Genomic DNA, 20,203 nt, shown 5'->3' on the forward strand with positions numbered 1-20,203 from the left:
GTGTTCTAGACCCTCACTAGGAGAACTAAGACCAGATATTGGCGATAAAAGCAGAGAACTTGGCTCATTTTGGAACAGAATCCTGTGACACTAATACAGCAAATCCTGAAGTGCTCAAATGGCGCGCGATCATCTGGCGGGACGCCAAAGCTGGAATTCTACTACTGCTCTTTCGATTGAGGTATCGTCTGATTGGTCACATTCCAGCGGGAACAAGAGGACGCCGAAAAACGGAGGTGAAGATAGTAGCTCACTTGGCAGGGGTGCGATCACACGTTCTGGCATGCCTAAGTATTATTGTGTTTGTTTTGTTCAGACGTTCTATTAGCATCTCCTTACTTCCGCTTGCTCCTGGAGTGGTGCCCTTAGTAAACATGGCCGTAGAGGCTTCCGGTCCCTCCGGAAGCAGAGTGCGAGTTTTCAGGAGCGTGTTCGGGGAAGACAGGAAGAAGCGTCGTATTCGCGAGCTTTGATTGGCTGAAGGTAGACGCGCCCCGGATTCTGACTGGTTTGGTCCTTCGCGGGAAGGCGTTTGTGGCGCCAGAAAAAAGTAGATAAAACGCTGTGGCAGCAACTGGATCCTGAGGTGCCGGGCCGACCCACCAGACCCGAGCCTTCTGGACCTCCTTTCTGAGGGAGCAGCGAGCAAGATGTGGAATAGTAATGAGGGGTGGGGTGGGGGAGGATGAGAATCGCGAGGTGGATTTAGCCGGAAGGCGATACTGGGGTCGGAAAGGCGTGGGGCAGATGGGGTGAGGGAGGGACGAATCCGTAGGTGGGGATGTTTGGGGGCTGAGCAGGGGCCGGGGGAAGGTGGTGGGAAGATTGAGGAAATGGTGGGAGTGTCTGGGAGGGGTGGGACCTGAGGGGTTGATTTTTCAACACATCAACAAAATCTGTTGAGTTTCAGAGGCTTTGAAAACAGCACTGATACTAATACTGTTGTTTAAAACAAGGTGGATTTGACAGCTATAGCAGCTCCACCTATGGCAGCGCGGGTGGCTACACGCAATCCGCTGGGGGCTTCGGATCGCCGACACCTTCTCAAGCTGAAAAGAAATCAGTAGGTTGAAAGAGTATTTCGTTTTATTTTATCCTGTCCTGAAACTCCTAACTCATCCCCGAGAGAAATTTATTCAACAAAGGAAGGCCGTAAGCATCAACTCGTTCGATAATTTTTGATTATGTCAAAATAAGTGCTGTGTACACTTATTAATGCACTGTATAAGTGCATTATACAGTGTATAATTAAGTGCTGTAAGTTTTAAAGATGGAATCTTCCCTAATTTTGCCTCCAGTTTGTTTGGTTTTATTTGTAAATTTATCAAAATACCCAATGAACCGATCTGGTGGAAAAACTCAACTTGTATTTTACACCCTTCATCTACTCAGAGTCTTTTAAAATCAAATGTAGTGAGGTGAAATAGCGTAGTAGTCTTTGAAGTCAAGTGAATCTATGTTCTATTGCTCTGACACTTTATTTGCAGAATATAGTTGGGGAAATTTCTTAACCTTCCTGGAAATCGGTTTTGTATTTGTTAAATGGGGTTTAAAGCACATACTTCTCAAGATTGTTGAGGGACTGAATATAATATATACAAGGTGCTCAGCCCAGTGCATGCTCAGTAGTTGCTTTCAGTAAATGATTCTAGTTGTTGTTATAAAAAGAGCATGGGCTTTGGAGCCAGAAGACATAGGTGCCAAAATTCAACTTTGTCATTCACCTAGCAGTGTGACCTAGATGAAGCACCTTGAATCAATGGCCCTTGGTTTTTCTCATGAATAATTGTACTACTCATATCATATGGTGGGTCTGAGAATTTCTAAGGAAAGTGATCTGTAAAAAGCTGTCCAAAATACTTATCAGCTCTCTCAGAAATGAGGTTAAAGAACTGTTGAATCCATCTAATAAATACAGGGTTAATTTGGCCTCTCTTTAGTCATCGTTCATAAGTAGTTTTTTGAACAAGTTGTATGTTTTGTGTACAGCTTTTACCTAAACTCTTACTTAGGGGTGTATGTTGGTGGGAAAATATTCATTGATAATTCCCATACATTAGAACATTGCTTTTTATTTTTCATATAAATTATTTCATACAATCTTGTAAGTTATTTTCTTGTTTACTCCATTATACAGCAGAAGTTCAGGGAGATTGAGGAACTACCCAATTACTTACATAACTAGTTAATAACTGGAACCAGTAGTGCACACATAATGCTGAGGAAATTAAAAATCTGGTGAACAGCTTCTCTCTAGCATCATTTTCTTTTTCCCAGAAAGACCAGAAGGGCTCTAGTCCTCTAGCTTTGTCTTCTTTGAGGTTATGAAGGAGTAAACAGAAGATAAATATTGATTCTCATTCTTTTCTTCCCAAACTTAATTACTTTTCTCCAGTTAGAGTTTTTTTTTTTTTTAATTCATTTCAGAAATCCTAGCTTGGGCTTTGTATGAGACAGCTTTTCAGAGAAGGATGATGGCTCGAACCCAGGTCTTTTGTTTGTAAATCTAAAGCTTTCTTTCACAGTAAATTAGATAAATGCTTCTGTCTAAAATGTTTCCTAATGAGTATAAATCTGTTGTATTTATTTGGTCAAACCATGTGAAATTCCTGATAGTGGCCATTTTTTTTTAATCTATAAAAATGGTGATTTCATATAGTATTGTTAGAGTAGCCTATGGTTCAGTAGTCAGCTATGAAAATGTATATATTTTTTTTTCCAAAATTAACATCTTTTGCTGGTACATCCTCTGTGAACCTCTTTGGAGCAAACCTGAAACTCCTTGTGATAGTTCCTGGCACATAATGGATGCCTAATAAAAAAACAAATATTTGTGATTTGAGATGAAATTGAAGGCATAACATTTCACTTATTGCCCATATGTAATTTTTTTATCTGGGGAATAATATTTATTGAATGTCTATTACATGCAGAGATTGTGTTAGCCTTTTATTTACATTGGATGTTTCATTTACAATAACTTGAAAGGTAGATACCGTCATTTTACAGAGGAGGTGGTAGCATGTGTAGGGCCGTGAAATTGGGATTTGAACACAGGTCTGCGAGACTGGCTGGCTCCAGTGCTCATGATCTTGCCTCTGTTACCATACTGGCCTTTAGTTTTCTCATGCTGAAGATATAATGGAAATTTCATCTGTGATAGGTGAAAGCAGAAACTATAGTAGCTTCTTTGTGAGCAATAAATCCTGGGACCTTTGCAAATTCTGCATCTGTAAATACTAATGTGTGGATACATATATATATATATAGAGAGAGAGAGAGAGAGAGAGATTTGTACATATATATAGATTTGTATATAACTATAAAATACAGTAAAGTAAAATTTAAAAAAAGAACTATTGATTCCATCATACCCTTATTAAAAGCCATTGTAGATATGAGGAGTGAAGAACAATAGCTAAATAATTGCTAACACTTATTAAATGCTTACAACATGCCAGACAGTATTCTAAGTGCTTTAATATATTACTATATTTAATTTTCATAATGATTTTATTATTCCCAGTTTTATAGATGAGGAAACTGAGGTGCACATCAGTTGAGAAATAGGTCCAAGTGTACAGTGCTCCTCAGTAGTAGAGCCCACAACCTTAACTCCAAAGCGTCATATCAACCTGGCCACACTCGTTCAAAATTATCTTTTAGCAGAGTGAAATATTACCAGGGTTGTGGATCTTCAGATCATAGCTGTACTAAATCCATGAAGTCCAAGAGTCCATTGCATTCTCTGTTATACATGTAGTATAGTTATTTCTGTTGATTTCTGACTGAAAGAACTCTAATCTTTAATTCACCATGCTTCTTCTATGTTCATATTCCTTCTGTGAGTATAGAAGTCCATAATGTGGTATGCCCTTCGCCTGGAATGCCCATTCCTAACCTACTGTTTTTCACTATCAAAATTTCTAATGCTTCAAGGTCCAGTCCAAATGCTCCTTCTTCTTGAAATCACTATGGAAGAATTTTTGAATTTTTCTGAGCACACATGGCACATTTCATTATGTGGTGTATCAAGATCAGATTTGTTGTTTACATTTAGATTAGGAGTGTCTTGAAGGCATGTCCTATCCCATCTTATCCATCTTTATATCACCCAGACTAGCCCTAACCAGTGGTAAATAAAAGGGTTTACACTTTGTCAGTCTGCTTCAAGATGTGATTAGAACATTCTTATTAGACACTTATGCCCACCTCTTCCCTTTAAGATGTCCAATGTAGCCAAGCCCTTAACCCGTTTTCTGTAGGAGCTCCATCTAAGTTCCAGAACATCTGTCCTAAAAGGAAGCCATACTTCTAACTTTTTTGTTATATTTTATCCCAAGGCCTGCAGCAACTCTCCACAAAGTACCATCCCTCCTGGCTATTTCGCAAACTTTCCAAATACCATCTCGTTGGTCGTTTGAACTGCCAGTTCCAGTCTGCCCCCATCCTGAAGCTGGGATTTCCTTTTAAAGCTCTGTTCTGACAGCAGTTCACACTTCCTTATGTTCCCCCCCACTCTGGCCTACATACAGGTGAATCCTCAATGTGACATGAACTTAGTCATTCAGCAGAAGCTTTGGAATCAGACAGTCTGGGGTTTGAATTCTAAGTCTGGCATTTGTTAACTATATGATTTTGGTTTCCATCTCTGGGCAGCAGATAATGAACTTTTGAAGCTTCCATGTTATATACATGTAAGTGCTTGGGACATGGCAGGTGTTAAATGAGTGGAAGTTAATACTTTCTCAATGAGATTAATGCATACTTTTTCTTTTCAGAGAACCCGAGCCCAGCACATCGTTCCTTGTACCATATCCCAGCTACTTTCTGCCACTCTGGTTGATGAAGTGTTCAAAATTGGGAATGTTGAGATTTCACAAGTACGTAAAACATAATTAGTGGAAAAGCCATTTAATTGAAGAATGAAATAAGACTTCGTTTAAAAACATATAAATGTGTTTCCAGGAAAACCAAACTCTTTATTTTACTTTTGACCTAGGTTACTATTGTGGGCATAATCAGGCATGCAGAGAAGGCTCCAACCAACATTGTTTACAAAATAGATGACATGACAGCTGCGCCCATGGATGTTCGCCAGTGGGTTGATACAGATGTAAGCAGTTGAATTAGTGTTGGGTTACTGTGGAACTTTAGAGATGTTGAAATTTTTTAGTCTTATTTTTTAAAGGTTTACTTTATAAAAATAATGTATAAGCAAGACATCAAAAACAGAAATCCTAAAACAACTCTCAAAAGACAAATGTGGAATTCAGGCCAGACTTGATGATTTTGTTTTCTTTGGTGTGTGTATGTGTAAGAGAGACAGAGAGAGAGAGAAGTTCATGAACTTTTTGGTGATTAGAGCACTTATTCCAAGTCAGCCTAAGCCAACACAAGGCTTGGAATGAAAATCAAGCAAAGAGTGATGATTTTGAAAGGCTGCAATTTAAAACCAAGAACAACTCAACAGCTTCCATTTCACTAGTTTTGCTTGGATTTGGAGGGGAACAACTTTCAAAGTTGACATTTGAGAAAAGACTCAGGACAGCGTAAACTCATATGAACTGACACCCTAGAGAGTGTTTTTGCCACCTAGGTCATGTTGCTGAGGTGGACCTCCGTAACTCTCCCTGGCCCCTCAACACACACACTCACGTTTATCCAGCCAAGGCAGAGAAACTGTGAAGAAAAGCTGTGAACAAAATAGGTGACATTCGTACATTTTTCACTCCTAATGCTTGGCTGCCATTGAATGTCCTTCCTGGACCTGTTCAGGTTAATAAAAGTCACATAATTCTTTGGAGTCCCACTTTTTAGATGCTTTTCCTGCCATTCTGAAGGACTGCTGCATTTAATGTCCTTTTTAGTGTTTTCAGTAAAGAAGGATAAGAATGCTACAGGAAGGTGCAAGGCCATTTATTCCTCCATTTCTGCCAGTTCTTAAAACTCTCCACCATGAAACACCCGCCCCCCCCTCCAAGTTATAAAAAGTGCTCAGGTAGCCCTTGGTTTAAGTAATCAGGAGATAATAAATATTTGATATGAGTACCTTTGAAGATTTCCTGCAATTATTCTGCCTTGGAGAACCTGCATGTCATTTACCAAATTCACCTTCTTCAGAAGATGGTGGAGGACCATCACCACCTACAGGAGAGGAAAGGAAAAGTGCTATCAGTTGCATTTATCAGCTGTTTCTCCCATCTTTCAGCTAGTGTCCTTTCAGAGCTTTAAACAGGACACCATTGAGAATTAGGTTCTCCAAATTCTGTCCAGACTGAGTTCCTTCCAAAGATTCTCAAGAGTCTTTGAAGCATTGTGGGTGATTCAAATCTTTTGTAGAAGTTCCCGTTAGACCCTCTCTTCATCAAGAGAAAGACTTTCTGTTAGATTCATTTTATAGTATTCTTTAACTGGATTTCACAGAACCAATAAAGAAACATTTCTTTTTTTTTTAAAAAAAAAGCAGAAATCCTAAACGTAAATAGATTTAATTACATAGAGTTTAAAACCTTCTAAACTTCCCAAAATACTGTAAACAAAGTTAAAAGTCAAGTGATAGGAGATACTAGATGGTAACCTTTTAATAGGTATCTGTAAAACATTTATGCTGAATAGGTCCTTGGGGGGTGGTAATCAAAAGCCAATAACTTGATGGCTAGTTACATTTGTTAGAATTGTGAATAACTAGCTTCATATATGTTTTTTCCATTAATCTAAAAAAAAATCATAGATCATATAAATGTTGAACTGGCGTCTCCACTGCTAAGTATTCACATTAAGGAAATAATTAGACAAGTACAAAGATTAAGCTATAAGAATGTTGATCATAGCATTATCTATAGTACTGTAAAATTAGTATTTATGGTACTCAAAAATACTAGCAATAGGTGATTATTAAGCTACAGTACATATAAAATACTGGAAATAATGTAGCAATGTATGAATTTCATAGGTGTTTTTGAGAGGACAAGAGGATCTTACATAATAGTATGTATAGTAATGCCCCATTTTTTGCAGAGTAATATGTGTATGAGTGTCTATATACATGGAGAAACTAAACTGTAAGAGAATATATATTTTTTTAATTTGGCAGAAGCCTTCTTGGTTTTTGTTTTTGGTTGTTTTTAAAATATGCTCATTTTAAATGGCAAATTTTGGATAATAGGGACAAACTTTGTATGCTATTTTCATTCACTTCAAAAAAAAACAAATCATCTTTGGAGAAATAACTTAATAGTTAGACATTATTTATGTTTTCCTTCCCCTTGGAAAAATAGAGAATAATCCATTCAACAGATACTATAGGAGAAATTACTCTGGACCAGACTGTTCTTGGTTTCAGATATACAAAGAATGAAACAGACATAGTCCCTGCCATCAAGTGGGAGCATAGATGCTACAAATGCATAATACTACGTGGTCCTACAGAATGTACCATGCTCATTTGTAATGCATTTTAGAACAATTTAAAAGCATCCCACCCCCCAGGGATGACTACTGTTATGAAACACATTTGGGTAATTACCCTTTCAGACATCTCTGCATATCTATAAACACAGATGTGTGCATATGTGTTACATTAAAAAAGGATGATAAATGATGCATAAGCAACTGCTATCTCTTTTCATGCAAAGCTGTTATGAAACTAATTTATGTCAGTAAATATAGATTTATATCATTTTTACTTACAGCCTCTTCCAATATAAGGAATACTACATCATCCCTCACTGAACAGTAGACTCAATCAGGAAACATTTAGTTTGTTTCCAGTTATTTGTTATTATAGATATCACCCCAGTGAGTGGCAATACCTAAAAGTAAGTTTTCTGAAGGAAAATAAATTTTATGTTTTCTAAATTCTTTTACAACTTACATTTTTACTACCTTCCATAAAGGTACTAGTTTTACTTAAGTAGTACATGAGAGTGCCCAGCCCTCCACATTCTTCCTTACAGGGGCTTTTATGAATCTTAAATTTTTGCCAGTATGATAGATAGCCTTGTCAAGGAGGGTTTTTTCACTTTTTAATTGTATTTCTTTGAATTTAGTGAGATTGGATTTTTTAGTATATTTAATGTTCATTTGCAGTTATTTGGAAACTAAGTCCTTTGATTTGCCCAACCCACCCTCAAGAGTGTATGTTTGTTTGTTTTTGTTTGTATGGGCTTGATAAATACTAACTGATCATAATCATGCAAGCAATTTCTGCAATTTGTCTTTTAACTTTGGAAAGCATTCCATGGTCCCAAATTATTTTTTAAATTTTCCATGTTTTCTATTATTTTTATGACTTTATTTTAAATAATTAAATCGATCCATTTGGAAACGATTTTGGTAAAAGGAGGGAAGTAGAGATCTAGTTTTACTTTTCCTGAGTGGTTTTAGAATGTCCCACATAGGAATAGAAAGTTTCATCTGTGGTATATGTATATAAAATAATAGATAGGTAGATGAAGTGCAAAACATACTGAGGATCATCAGATCATGGGATTTCCACTTATGTGGGGTATTTTTTATTTTTAAATCCATGTTTTTTGTTGTTATTGTTTTTGTTTTTTTACATGATAGGCAACAGGTATCAAACCGGGGTCTCCGGCATGGCAGGCGAGTATTCTGCCTGCTGAGCCACCATGGCCTGCCCTAAATCCATATATTTTATTTTACAGTTTTTTTATAACTGTTTTTTTGTACTCAGAAAAGAACTTTAAAAATCAGCATTTTTTTCCTTGTAAATAATTTATGAGTATTATAGCATTTTTTTCTTGTAAATAATATGAGTATACAAATTAAAATCATTTGTAATTATCTCAGTTAACTATTGTTAACACTTTGTTGTGCATTTTAACCCACATGTGATCATCCCATAATACGGTTTTGCAATAATCTTTTTTCCATGTATCGCAGCTGATCTCCCCAGACGATAAACAGTATTTTCTGCAATGTCATTGGTAACAGTTGTGGAGTACCCAATTATATGAAAGCACATCTATTGTTGGATACTTAGGTTGTTTTAAATTCTTTAGTATTCTAAACTGTGCTATGATGAATATTCTTACAGCTGAATCTCAATTCATGTTCTTAATTATTTCCTTGAATTCCTACAAGTAGAATTGCTAGCCGATAAGTATATCCACTAGAAAGACTGTGTGCCTAAGAGCATTGTTTGCTTTTTATGGTGTTCATAAAATAGACCTTTGGAACTGGAAATTATCTTTAGGGATATTAATATTCTAATTCCTGATTTTATAAAAAAAAAGTAAGGTCCAAAGGCAGGGAAAACTAGTTTATCCGTTAGCTCTTCTACTTTATAACTGTTTTTTTTCCGTGCATAGTTTAGAAATTATGAATGAAACTTTAACCAATATCACTAAAAACTTAATGATATGATTGTATTTTTATCTGATAGGATGCAAGCAGTGAAAATACTGTGGTTCCTCCAGAAACATATGTGAAAGTGGCTGGCCACCTGAGATCTTTTCAGGTAGAGTCAGAACAAAGTGTCAGTTAAAATGTGTTTGCATCAAGCAGTTTCTGGATTTGGGATAATTAAGACTTAACTAAGTCTTCCTGTTTAATGGGAGCCATAATCAATATATATTTTTGTTTGTTTGTTTGTTTTGCATGGGCAGGCACCGGGAAATGAACCCAGGTCTCTGGCATGGCAGACAAGAATTCTGCCACTGAGCCACCGTTGCACTGCCCAATATTATTTTATTATTCTCTTCTTTAAAAAGAAATAACTGACTTTCAACTTAATGTAACACTAACAGAATGGTAGAGGTACAGCAGACTCTCTTCCTGCAACTGGAGCTGTGGGTCCATTGGGTGTAGAAAGGAGGATATTGAATTTGGATTTTGGAGTCAGGAGATTGCTTGGTTGTGTAACCTCAGGCCAGTAATTGAACAACCTGAGCTGGTTTTGTTTGTTACCTCATAAATAACTATGTATTAGATTAACCCTGAGTTAAAATTATAAAGTATATAATACACATTTTTGCAAGAAAAAAGCCATATGTTTTGACTTGAAAATGACTTGAATGTGCTTACTTTTTATTCAAATTTTTATCTTAATTTTAACAGAACAAAAAAAGCCTGGTAGCCTTTAAGATCATGCCCCTGGAAGATATGAATGAGTTCACCACACATATTCTGGAAGTAGTCAATGCACACATGACGCTGAGCAAATCTCACAACCTGGTGAGTGTCCTCACTGTAGTACCTTTCTCTCTTCCCTGGAAGAACTTCCTTGCTTCTCTGCTCTGGCTTTGATTTCCATAACATTTTTAAAGGTTGAGGCAGAAGAAAGACATCAGTCAGTCAGATCTCAAGAGATTTCCTCTATAGCCTTTGCTATTTTATTTTATTGTAGATGAAGCACTCATGTTTCTCTAAGAATTACTGTTTTCTCTTAATGACACCACTGACCAGATGGCTAAGGCCTAAGACTACCTTCTGGTGTTGACATGTACTTAGGGGCTGAATTCTGTAGCTTTAGGATTATCAGTCTATATTCAGAGAAAAAAACCAAATAGAACTAAATTTTGTTGCTTTTCTTCCAAGCTATTGACTAAATAGGAAAAATTATGCACTATTATTTTGTCCCTGAAGTTATATTTTTTGGTTCATAGTGAAGTTTTTCCATAACCTTATATTTTTGTGTGTGAATTCAATTTGGAAGGTCCACCTAGGACCACATAAAGGTTTGTTGATTCTAGTATTAGGAAGTCCTCAGATAATTCTGGTGGGAAGGTGGAGAACTGCTTGTAGTAGAATATAATTGGAGACTGATGAGCCATTAAGAATGCTATTGCATCCTGCTATGGGCCAAGCACTTTGTTAAGCACCTGAGATAATAGAAATGAATTCATTCATTGAAAAATATTTATTGAGCCTGCTATGTGCCAGTCATTAGTTTAGGCTCTTTGAATATAGTAGTGAACAAGAGAGATTAAATGTCTGTCCTTAAATTTATGTTCTTGAGGAGGAACAGACAATAAACAAGGAAACAAATGACTAATTCTGAGTAGTTATAGGTGCTCTGAACAAAGTAGGGAAAGAGAGTAATGGAGGAAAGAAAGATGGTAAAAGTTTAAATAGTGAGTCAGAAAAGGCCTTTCTAAGGAGGTGACATTTGAACAGGGACATGGATGAAATGTGGAAACAAGTAATGTAGATACTTGGGGGAAGAGCATTCCAGACAGAGGAAATATAGAGTGCAAAACCCTGCGGCTGCAGCAAGCTTGACGTAGCCTGCAAAAAGGCCAGTGTATCTGGAGTGAATTGAGTGAGAAAGAAAGTGATAGAAGTGGACAAGAAAAGAAGGCCTATGTCATATAGGGCTTTGTAGGTCATGGTAAGGACAGACTTTATTCTAATTGATGCTAACTCTTTAGAAGGTTCTGATCAGGGAGTGACGTCATCTCCTTTACCGTTTAAAAGATCTTTCAGAAATCTACCCTATGGTTTATGGAGAATAAACTATGAGTTACCAAGAGTGGGGATAGAAGTAATTCAGGTAAATGGCAACAGTAATTCTAGTCATAAGAAGTGACTTGATTATGATTGTTTGGAATATAGAGTTGACAGGACTTACTGCCGGATTAGATATAGAATATAAAGAAAAAGGAGGGTTTGAGGATGACTCCTAGGTTGGGGCTTTAGCAGTTAAATGAAAGAGTAGGTTTGGAGGGTAAAATCAAGAGTTCTGTTTTAGACTTATCAAGTATGAGATGCAGTTAGAACTTAGTGGACAGTTGGATTTCAGACTGATGCTTGGGAAAGAAGTCTGGGTTAAAGATAGAACCTTGGTAGTCATTAGTGAATAGGTCATATTTAAAGCCTTGGATGACATGAGGTAAGTAAAGATTTATGAGATGAGAGGATGAAACTCTGGGACATACTTAGCCTTTTGGAGGCTGGAAGCAGAATAGGAGCTAGTGAAAGCCTTAAGAATCTGCCAGTTAGGCAGAAAGAAAACTGGGAAATGTGATTCTATAGAAAGCAAGAGAAGAATATTTCACGGAGGGAGTAGAGATTGACTATAGAAGTCAAATAAGATGATGGAGAAGTCTCCTGCTGGATTTGGAAATGTAGAGGTCTTCTTAATCCTCAAGAGAGAAGGTTCAGTAGAATAAAGAAAATGGGATTGGGTGGAAAGCTTAGGGTGTTTATTACATGTATCAAATATTATATGGTAAAAAGTTGTTTTAAAGTGAAAATGGGAGGTAGAGGATAGAACCACATAAACATGGAAAAATTACACTGAAGAGTAAATAAAGGTGATTCTTTCCCTAAAGAGTTTGCATTAAGTAATTTGGGTTCAGAGAACTTGAGCTTTGATGAGTGGCAAGCACAGCACTGTGGAACCACAAAGAAGGTCTTCCTGTCCTGGCCTGGCATCAGAAAAGGCCCCTAAGAATGGTGAGAAAGGGGGAAAATTCAACTTCCACACATGAAGAATGCCTAATATTCTCACAAGCAGTGGGGACAACCAAAGCAATAGACCAAACCCTCAATCTTGGGGTTTGTTCATATGAAACTTATCCCTGCAAAGGATAGGCTAAGCCTACTTAAAATTAGTCCTAAGAGTCACCCCCAAAGAACCTCTTTGGTTGTTCAGATGTGGCCTCTGTCTCTCTCAGCCAACACGACAAGGAAACTCACTGCCTCCCCGCCCCCCACCCCCAGGTGGGACATGACTCCCAAGGGTGTAAACCTTCCTGGCAATGCAGGACAGAAATCCTAGAATGAGCAGGGATTCAGCATCAAGGGATTGAGAAAACCTTCTAGACCCAAAGGGGGAAGAGAGAAATGAGACAAAATAAAGTGTCAATGGCTGAGAGATTTCAAATAGAATCAAGAGGTTATCCTGGAGGTTATTCTTATGCATTATATAGATATCACCTTTTTAGTTAAGGTATATTGAAGAGGCTGGAGAGAAGTGCCTGATGACAATATCGAGCTATGTTCCAGTAGCCGTGTTTCTTGAAGATAATTGTAAAATAATATGGTTTTTGCAATGTGACTGTGTGATTGTGAAAACCTTGTTCTGATACTCCTTTTATCTACAGTATGGACAAAGGAGTAAAACATAGGGATTAAAAATAAATAATAGGGGAAACAAATGTTAAAATAAATTTAGTAGATTGAAATGCTAGTGATCAATGAAAGAAAGTGATAAGAGGTATAGAAAAAAATAGGGGAAACAAAGGCTAAAATATATTGGGTAGATGGAAATACTAGCAATCAGTGAGAAGGAGGGGTAAGGGGTATGGTATGTATGAGTGTTTTTTCTTTTTTCTTTTTATTTCTTTTTCTGAATTGATGCAAATGTTCTAAGAAATGATCATGGTGATGAATATACAACTATGTGATGATATTGTGAGTTATTGATTATATACCAAGAATGGAATGATCATATGTTAAGAATGTTCGTTTTTGTACATTATGTTTAAAAAAAAATTTTTAATTAAAAAAAGCAAAGAAAAGAAAAGGTCCCCTAGAAGAGGTGAAGCCTAAACCAGGTCCTAAAAGATACTTGAGTTGAGACTACCTCAGCAGGGCGTAAGTCATTTCAGCAAAGATAGGTAAGAAACAGCATTCAACTCAGAATTACTGGGTCATAAAATATAAGATTATGTTTCACCATAATCATGAAAGCTTAAAAACAACATACCATGTTTTTGTTTTTTAACTCCCTCAAATCAGGAAGCATTTAATGAAACTGATGAATGAATGAATTTCCTGACTGAATGGGATTTCTCCTTACGACTTCTACAGTGCTTTTATATGTGTTATGGGTATTTAACATATTTGATCCTTTGTCATTCTTATTTATTCAGTTCAGAGTGTTAAACATGAGCGTGTACTGTCTTCCTGGCACTGTGCAAAGATGAAGGGACCTGGCACGTGATGGGTGCTACGATAGAGTCTGGGCTGAGTGCGGTGAGAATCAAGGAGGAGGAACATGACTAAGTTGACTTGGGAAATGTCAAGGAAGGCTTTGCAAAGGCACTCACAGTTAGGTTTGGCTTTGAAGTATGAGACGAGTGTTTACCAGGCAGACGGGGGACTTGCATTCCAGACAGAAAACAGCAGTGCAGTTCAGAGACATATTTGAGGATGGCAAGAAATCCAGGGAACTGGGGAGTAAAGTGAGACTAAGTGGTCAAAAATAAAACAGATTTTGAAGTCCAGTTTTGGTAGGTCTTGAATCTAGGAGTCTTGTAATTTTTTTCCAGGCAGGGGGAGACACTGAAAGCTTTAAAAAGCAGAGGAGTGATAGGGTCGGAGGAGGTTATTACTGGAGGACAGTGTAATGGGTTGACTGGAGTACAAGAACCTAAAAGCCATGGTACCAATCAGGAGACTGGGGGAAGAATGGTGGTAAGACTGAAGATTGGCTTAGCTACACTGAAGGTTGTATTAATAGACTATGGTGACAGATTGTGGGAGGTGAGAGAATGGAGATTCATATGACAAATCTGTAAGATTGGATTTGGGTTTACTTGTTCAGGTGGAGTTTAGCAGGTCAAACGAGTTTGAGGAAGAAAGTAATTTTTTGTGTGTGTGTTTTTTTTAATGTCTGAGATACTTACATGGAGGTATCCAGTTGATAATAAGAATTTGTGACCTAAGAGGAGGTCTGAGATGAAATCCTAGAGGGACCATCAGCCTTTTGGGGGGACAGGTAGAAAAGGCTGACACTGCAAAGGTGCAGTTTGGGAGGAAATTGGAGAATCAGAAGAATCTGGTATCAAGCAGCCTAAAGAGGAGGATATTTCAAGAAGAGTGGTCAGCAGTGGCTACTTCGGAGAGGTCAGATATGAGGACTGAGAGAGACCAGCTGAAAGTCATCAGTGAACTTGGTGCGAACCATTTCAGAGATATAGTTGAGGAGGATCCAAATAGAGGTAGACTGAGGAATGATTAAGGAGAAAATAAAAGTGCTTATAAGCTTATCTTAAGAAATTTGGTGGTAAAAGAAAAGGAAAGAGAAGAGGACTTCTTCTTTCCCCAACTAAGAGACTTAGTCGAGGAACTAAGTCTCCTTTTCTCTCTCTGCTATAATGCTTCATGCCTAGTTGGCACTCAATAAATGCTTCAGCCCAAAGGATACCATTATAGCACATCTCCAGGTAATTTTCTTTTCAGGGCAAACAACAGGAATCAGGAGTCACCTTTTTCTTGATATTATGTACTTCAAAAGGTTGTTTTATCTTCTTATGAAGTACTCATTGAATAATAGATGTCTCTTGCAGTGTAAGAAATAGTTTTTGGAAAACCTCTTTGCTTAAATTGTATTTTTGTAAACTGCTTATTAAACTATTTAAATAGCAAAGACTTTGGTTAATTTGTTGAATTTTTTAATGTCAACTTCTTTTTTAATTCAGCCCTTGGCAGGGAGAGCACCTATCAGCAATCCAGGAACGGGTGAAGCAGGGAACTTTGGTGGGAATAACTTCATGCCAGCCAATGGCCTCACTGTGGCCCAAAACCAGGTAAAATCCCCTTGAATTATGCCAGAAAGGCAAAATATAGACAGTCCTAAATTTTGTTCCTTCCTTAATGAGCCTAAGGATATCTAAGTATCCAGCTTAGTTTCTTTCCTACAAAAGGACTCCAGGTTAGCAACAAGGAGCTCATTCAAAGTAGTTGCTAAAATCTTTCTCTGATTTCATTCTTGAGGTGCTGAGTTTGATTAAAGCTTGCCCAAGACCTGAAGGATTGAACTTCCATGATCTCAAGAACCAGCTACCACACATGAATGTAGCCTCAATCAAGTGAGTATATAGTTTCCATGAGCTACAGCTCCAGAATTGGACCCTTTTTACCCCACCAGATCTTCCTGGTGATAAGAAGTGAATTAAAAAATTATCTGTTGACTGCAACCTTATTGACAGAAGGGAAGTTGGTCAGCTGTGGAAAAGTAGAATAAGGAATCACAAAGATGGTTATTGTAGTTTACAAAATATTTGAATACCTACTCTGTAGTGGGGATATAATCTTGAGCAAATACTGAGCTTATACCTCTTATGGGATTCAGTCTGGAGAAGTCGGATCTTTTGCCTTTGGATTTCCTTTGGCAATACTGTTTCTATTGTGGAGATGGGTGCAGTAGGCCACCTGGACCAGGAACCATTAGACAGTTTTTTCAACACTTTTGTCCCGATTCTGTGTTAGACAAGCAGCCTCCTGATTCCAGTGTAATGAACTAATCAGATTAGTGTGGTCCTCGTGATAGTAGTTATTGTAAATCAGTGGTATTCTAGGCCTAGATTGCTCCGATTTAATTTTGTTTCCTGTCCTGTAAAATAAGGATAATTCCTAACTCAGAGTTCTTGCAAGGATGAGGTATATAATCACTGGCACATAGTAAGTGCTGTATAAATTCTCAAGTGTTGTTATTAAGTTACTGACACTGGGGGCCTTGAAGAGTTTGAAGCTGCCATACCATTTTTGGAAAAACCTTTGCTTTCTGCAACAAGGTTGGGGGCTGATGGATGTCAGTGGGGGGGGGGGGTACTTTTAAACATAATTGTTTATTATGGGAGTTTTTCTGTGCAAGGTAGACCACAGCTTTAATCCCTGTTTCACTTTGTTTAAGTGAAACTGTATTCTTGGTTTCACACAATTTAAGGAGAGGGATCCAAGGCAGGAGTAATAGACTGTGTTTCTGTGGATAAGTTTAGTTTTACAACTTTCCTCGCATTTCTCCCTTTGAGAGCCTTTTATAAGCAAAATTGCTGTGAAATCTTCTTAGCTGAAATTGAAAATAGGGAGGTGAATGAAGCTTGTGTATTTGGCCATATCCAAAGGCAGTATTCATTCTTTCCTATTTGTTTGAAAATGAGACTTTTTTTTTTTTCTTTCTTTCTAGGCAAGCTGTGGATTTCCTTAGCAATGAAGGACACATCTATTCCACTGTGGATGATGATCATTTTAAATCCACAGATGCAGAATAACTGGATCTAATTGGGTACCTGAAATATTTTCTAGTTGGATCTAGTTTCACAATCTGTTGTCTCCAATTGTGCATAAGTTTGGCCAGTTGACTTCTAGGAAGTAGGTTTTATCTATAAAAGGTCTCAACTGACATCCTTCTGAACTTATTGCACTTCTCTTTGTCTTGTTTTGTTTTAATTTTTTGAAGCTCAGAGGGAAAATGGGCAATTATCAGGGATATAAACCAGGACAGAATTTCTTAAAGAAGATACAAATAAGTTAGTTCACATCAGGATAGATGGAATTGGAAGAGAACCTACCAAGAGAGTTGGACAGTATTACTTAAATAAATGCTCAGGAGCTTCTATTCCTAAAATGTTTCTCGTTAAGGCAAAATGAACAGGACTAGGACCTATTGCCAGAGAGCTAACCAAAGGACTGCTAACCTTTGCCTGTCTCTGTTTCCCACTTTGGTTATATGGAGTTACTTTCAGAATTGCACTTTCATTCAGCCTATTGTCTTGACTGCTGCTGAAAAGCGTGTTTATGAGAATATGAGGTTCTGGAGTGGTAGCCTCTGGAGCAGGGCAGAAGAAAGTACTTATTTTGTACTGTTTTGTAAAAATATGTGCATCCATTTGTTTAATAAAACAGTTTCCTCATTGCAGAAACTTGTGGAAATGTTTTTATTTTTCTTCTTATTTTTGAGCTGGTGTAATTACTACTTTATCAGCTGAAACAGTATTGCACAATGAGACTTGGAGTTGAATCCCGACTCTTTCCCTCCCTCTTTTGTTTGTGTGTGTGTGTTCTAATAAAATCTTATTTATAAAAACAGATGGTCATCCAAATGGGACATATGGGCTATAAATTGTTAACCCCTGCCTTTACAAAGCATTTAATGACATTCTTTCTTTTGCCCAAGGCAGAAAGAAGTTCCTTTTTGTTTGGGGATGGGGGAATGGAGAGGAGTAACATTTTTTTTGAAGGAGAGATTGCTATTTATTAGGTTGTGAGTTTCTCGGTTTTACCTTTACAGATGTACAAAAGGTCATTGAAAATATAACTGAAGGAAATGTCAGCCGAGCCTACACGTAAGGCTTACTAGCTGCAGGGTTGGTGAAGCGACCTGGGAGGGCAGCCAGCCAGCTTATGCCACCTAAAGACAGACTAGAGACCTTTTGCCAGCAACACGCGTCTACTAACCTTTTCCCCCATTACGCTGACGGTTGCCTTGCATTGTGGTTACCATAAAATAACTCTCATTGGCACCAAGCTTTATAAAAACACCTTCATTTTGCTGAAAAAGGGCAGTCAATAGAGAAGCCAAACTGAACAGCCTCAACAAAATAAAATTAACGTCAGCAGCAAATCCTCTTGCTGAAGACCTCGGGTAGAGGGTACGTGTACCCAAGTCCCAGGGCTGGTAAGAAGGGACACACACCCGCACACTGTCCCTCACCTTGAACACGCCAGGTTGAAGTTCAGTTGCGGATCTTAAAAGCCTTTTCAAGGTAAGTGTAGCGACTCGAGAGGAGTAACATATTTGTAGCAAATATTTCTCAATTTTAGTGGAACCTCAGTGGTATTAATTAAATTCACAATGTTAACTACCTAATCATCCATTACCAAGACTTTTTCATGACACCACACAGAAACTCTGTTCCAAAATTAACAATAACTTCCCTTTTCCCTCTCCCCAGTCCGTGATAACTTCTACTTTCTGTCTCTGAATTTGCTTATTCTAGATATTTCATATAAATAAAATCATCTCATCCTTTTTAGTTAGGATCTGGAGCAAGCTACTTCAGCTCTGAGAGCCTTCATTTCCTTATTTATGAAGAGAAGACAGTATTAGTTCTCATGCTTGTTTTGAAGATTAAATAAAATGAAGTGTATGTAAAGATTTTAGCATTGCCATTAATATGGACTCTTCAGTCTCAAATCCTTAGCAGTATGTAATCATGTAACTGAGCAAAATATCTACCGTTTGACCTTGAGATGAGTCTTACTCCAGACCTACAGCTATTTCAACATGATCAGCTATTTCTTGTGGGAGGAAAAAAAAACTAGTTGAAGGATGTTTTTGACAACTGCTGAAAGTAAGCTATGCTTTGAATAAAAGGACGTGTTCTGAGATAAGTTAATAAGGTGTACCATGCAAATGAGAAGTCTATAACTGCTTTAACTGTGTTTCTAAATGAGATCTATCAGCAGCTGTGTGAAGGTTCTACCCTCCTGGTTCCTAAAGTGAAAAACATCTGGCTGCCCTTTTCTGTACCTCTGAGTGGTCTCGTCTGGGAAGCTATGCAGACAACCAAACTCAGTCAACCAATGTGTTTACTTGCAAGTATGTTCATTCTTAATTATTTCCTCAAAGAAATAAAGAACGACGGCTAAAAATAGGTAAAGAAAAACTATGTGTTTGAATTTGGAATGCATGATAAGATATTTTATGTGTGGTGGGTTTCTTTTTCTAATAACCCTAGTGCATTGAGGAATTTGCATTCCCTGAAGTGGATGAGGCAATGGCAGTGGTTCTGGGTGGAAGCTTTTTTTCTTTTGATAGCATTAGATGATGGTTTAGCAGTTAAAAACTGCTTATTCATTAATTCAAACACATGCTAATTGGTTCATTACCAGATATCTACTGTGTTGGCCCATTGCTCAGTTACTAGGAATATAAAGCCAAATAAGAGATTCGTAAGCACAGGAACTAGCTGGACTGACTAGTTCTGCATTCTCAATAGCACTGGGTAGCTGCTCAACACTACTGAATTTCTTGCCATCTTGGCAGGAGTTGTGTAGTGTTTTTGTTTCTTTGGCTGCAGTGGTTTGACTTAAAAGTGGGAATTTATTCACTCCTGGTTTTAAGCTTAGGAAAAAAGTCCAAATCAAGGAATCATCAAGGCAATGCTTTCTCCCTTTAAGACTGGCATGCTGGCTGCTGGCAATCCTTGGTCCTGGACTCCTCTGTCACATGGCAATGCACATGGGTGGCACCCCCGGTCTCTACCTTTTTTCTAGGTTCTGTTGATGTTCAGCTTTTTTGCTTCCTACAGCTTTCTCTCCCTATGTTTGAATTTTATTCCACTTATAAAGCACTCCAGTAATAAGGTTAAGTAAGATTAATAAATCTTAAATCCAGATAGGATAAGGTAAGACTCATCCTGATTGGGCTGGGCCACGCCTTAACTGAAGTAACCTTATCAAAAGCTCCTATTTACAACAGGTTGTCACCAGCAGGAATGGGTTA

General features: G+C 37.7%; 1 protein-coding gene across 3 annotated transcripts; it reads left to right on the forward strand.

The window, feature by feature from the left end:
* Positions 1 to 467: 467 nt before the first annotated feature.
* RPA2 (replication protein A2) lies at positions 468 to 17,636 on the forward strand. 3 transcript variants are annotated; one of them, XM_077150640.1, is made up of 9 exons: positions 468 to 660; positions 957 to 1,063; positions 4,782 to 4,883; positions 5,003 to 5,116; positions 9,410 to 9,484; positions 10,084 to 10,200; positions 15,396 to 15,503; positions 15,691 to 15,785; positions 16,883 to 17,636. In XM_077150640.1, exons 1-9 carry the CDS (start codon positions 651 to 653, stop codon positions 16,965 to 16,967), a joined length of 813 nt encoding a protein of 270 aa, XP_077006755.1. In that variant the 5' UTR covers positions 468 to 650; the 3' UTR covers positions 16,968 to 17,636. The 3 variants fall into 3 exon arrangements, with proteins under 3 accessions (XP_077006755.1, XP_077006757.1, XP_077006756.1); XM_077150642.1 differs by lacking the exon at positions 957 to 1,063 and having other exon boundaries at positions 470 to 660; XM_077150641.1 differs by lacking the exons at positions 468 to 660; positions 957 to 1,063 and adding an exon at positions 4,363 to 4,535.
* The last annotated feature ends 2,567 nt before the right edge of the window (positions 17,637 to 20,203 follow it).

The sequence above is a fragment of the Tamandua tetradactyla genome, chromosome 2 (genome assembly GCF_023851605.1).
Source record: "Tamandua tetradactyla isolate mTamTet1 chromosome 2, mTamTet1.pri, whole genome shotgun sequence".
In the NCBI taxonomy this organism is placed as follows: domain Eukaryota; kingdom Metazoa; phylum Chordata; class Mammalia; order Pilosa; family Myrmecophagidae; genus Tamandua; species Tamandua tetradactyla.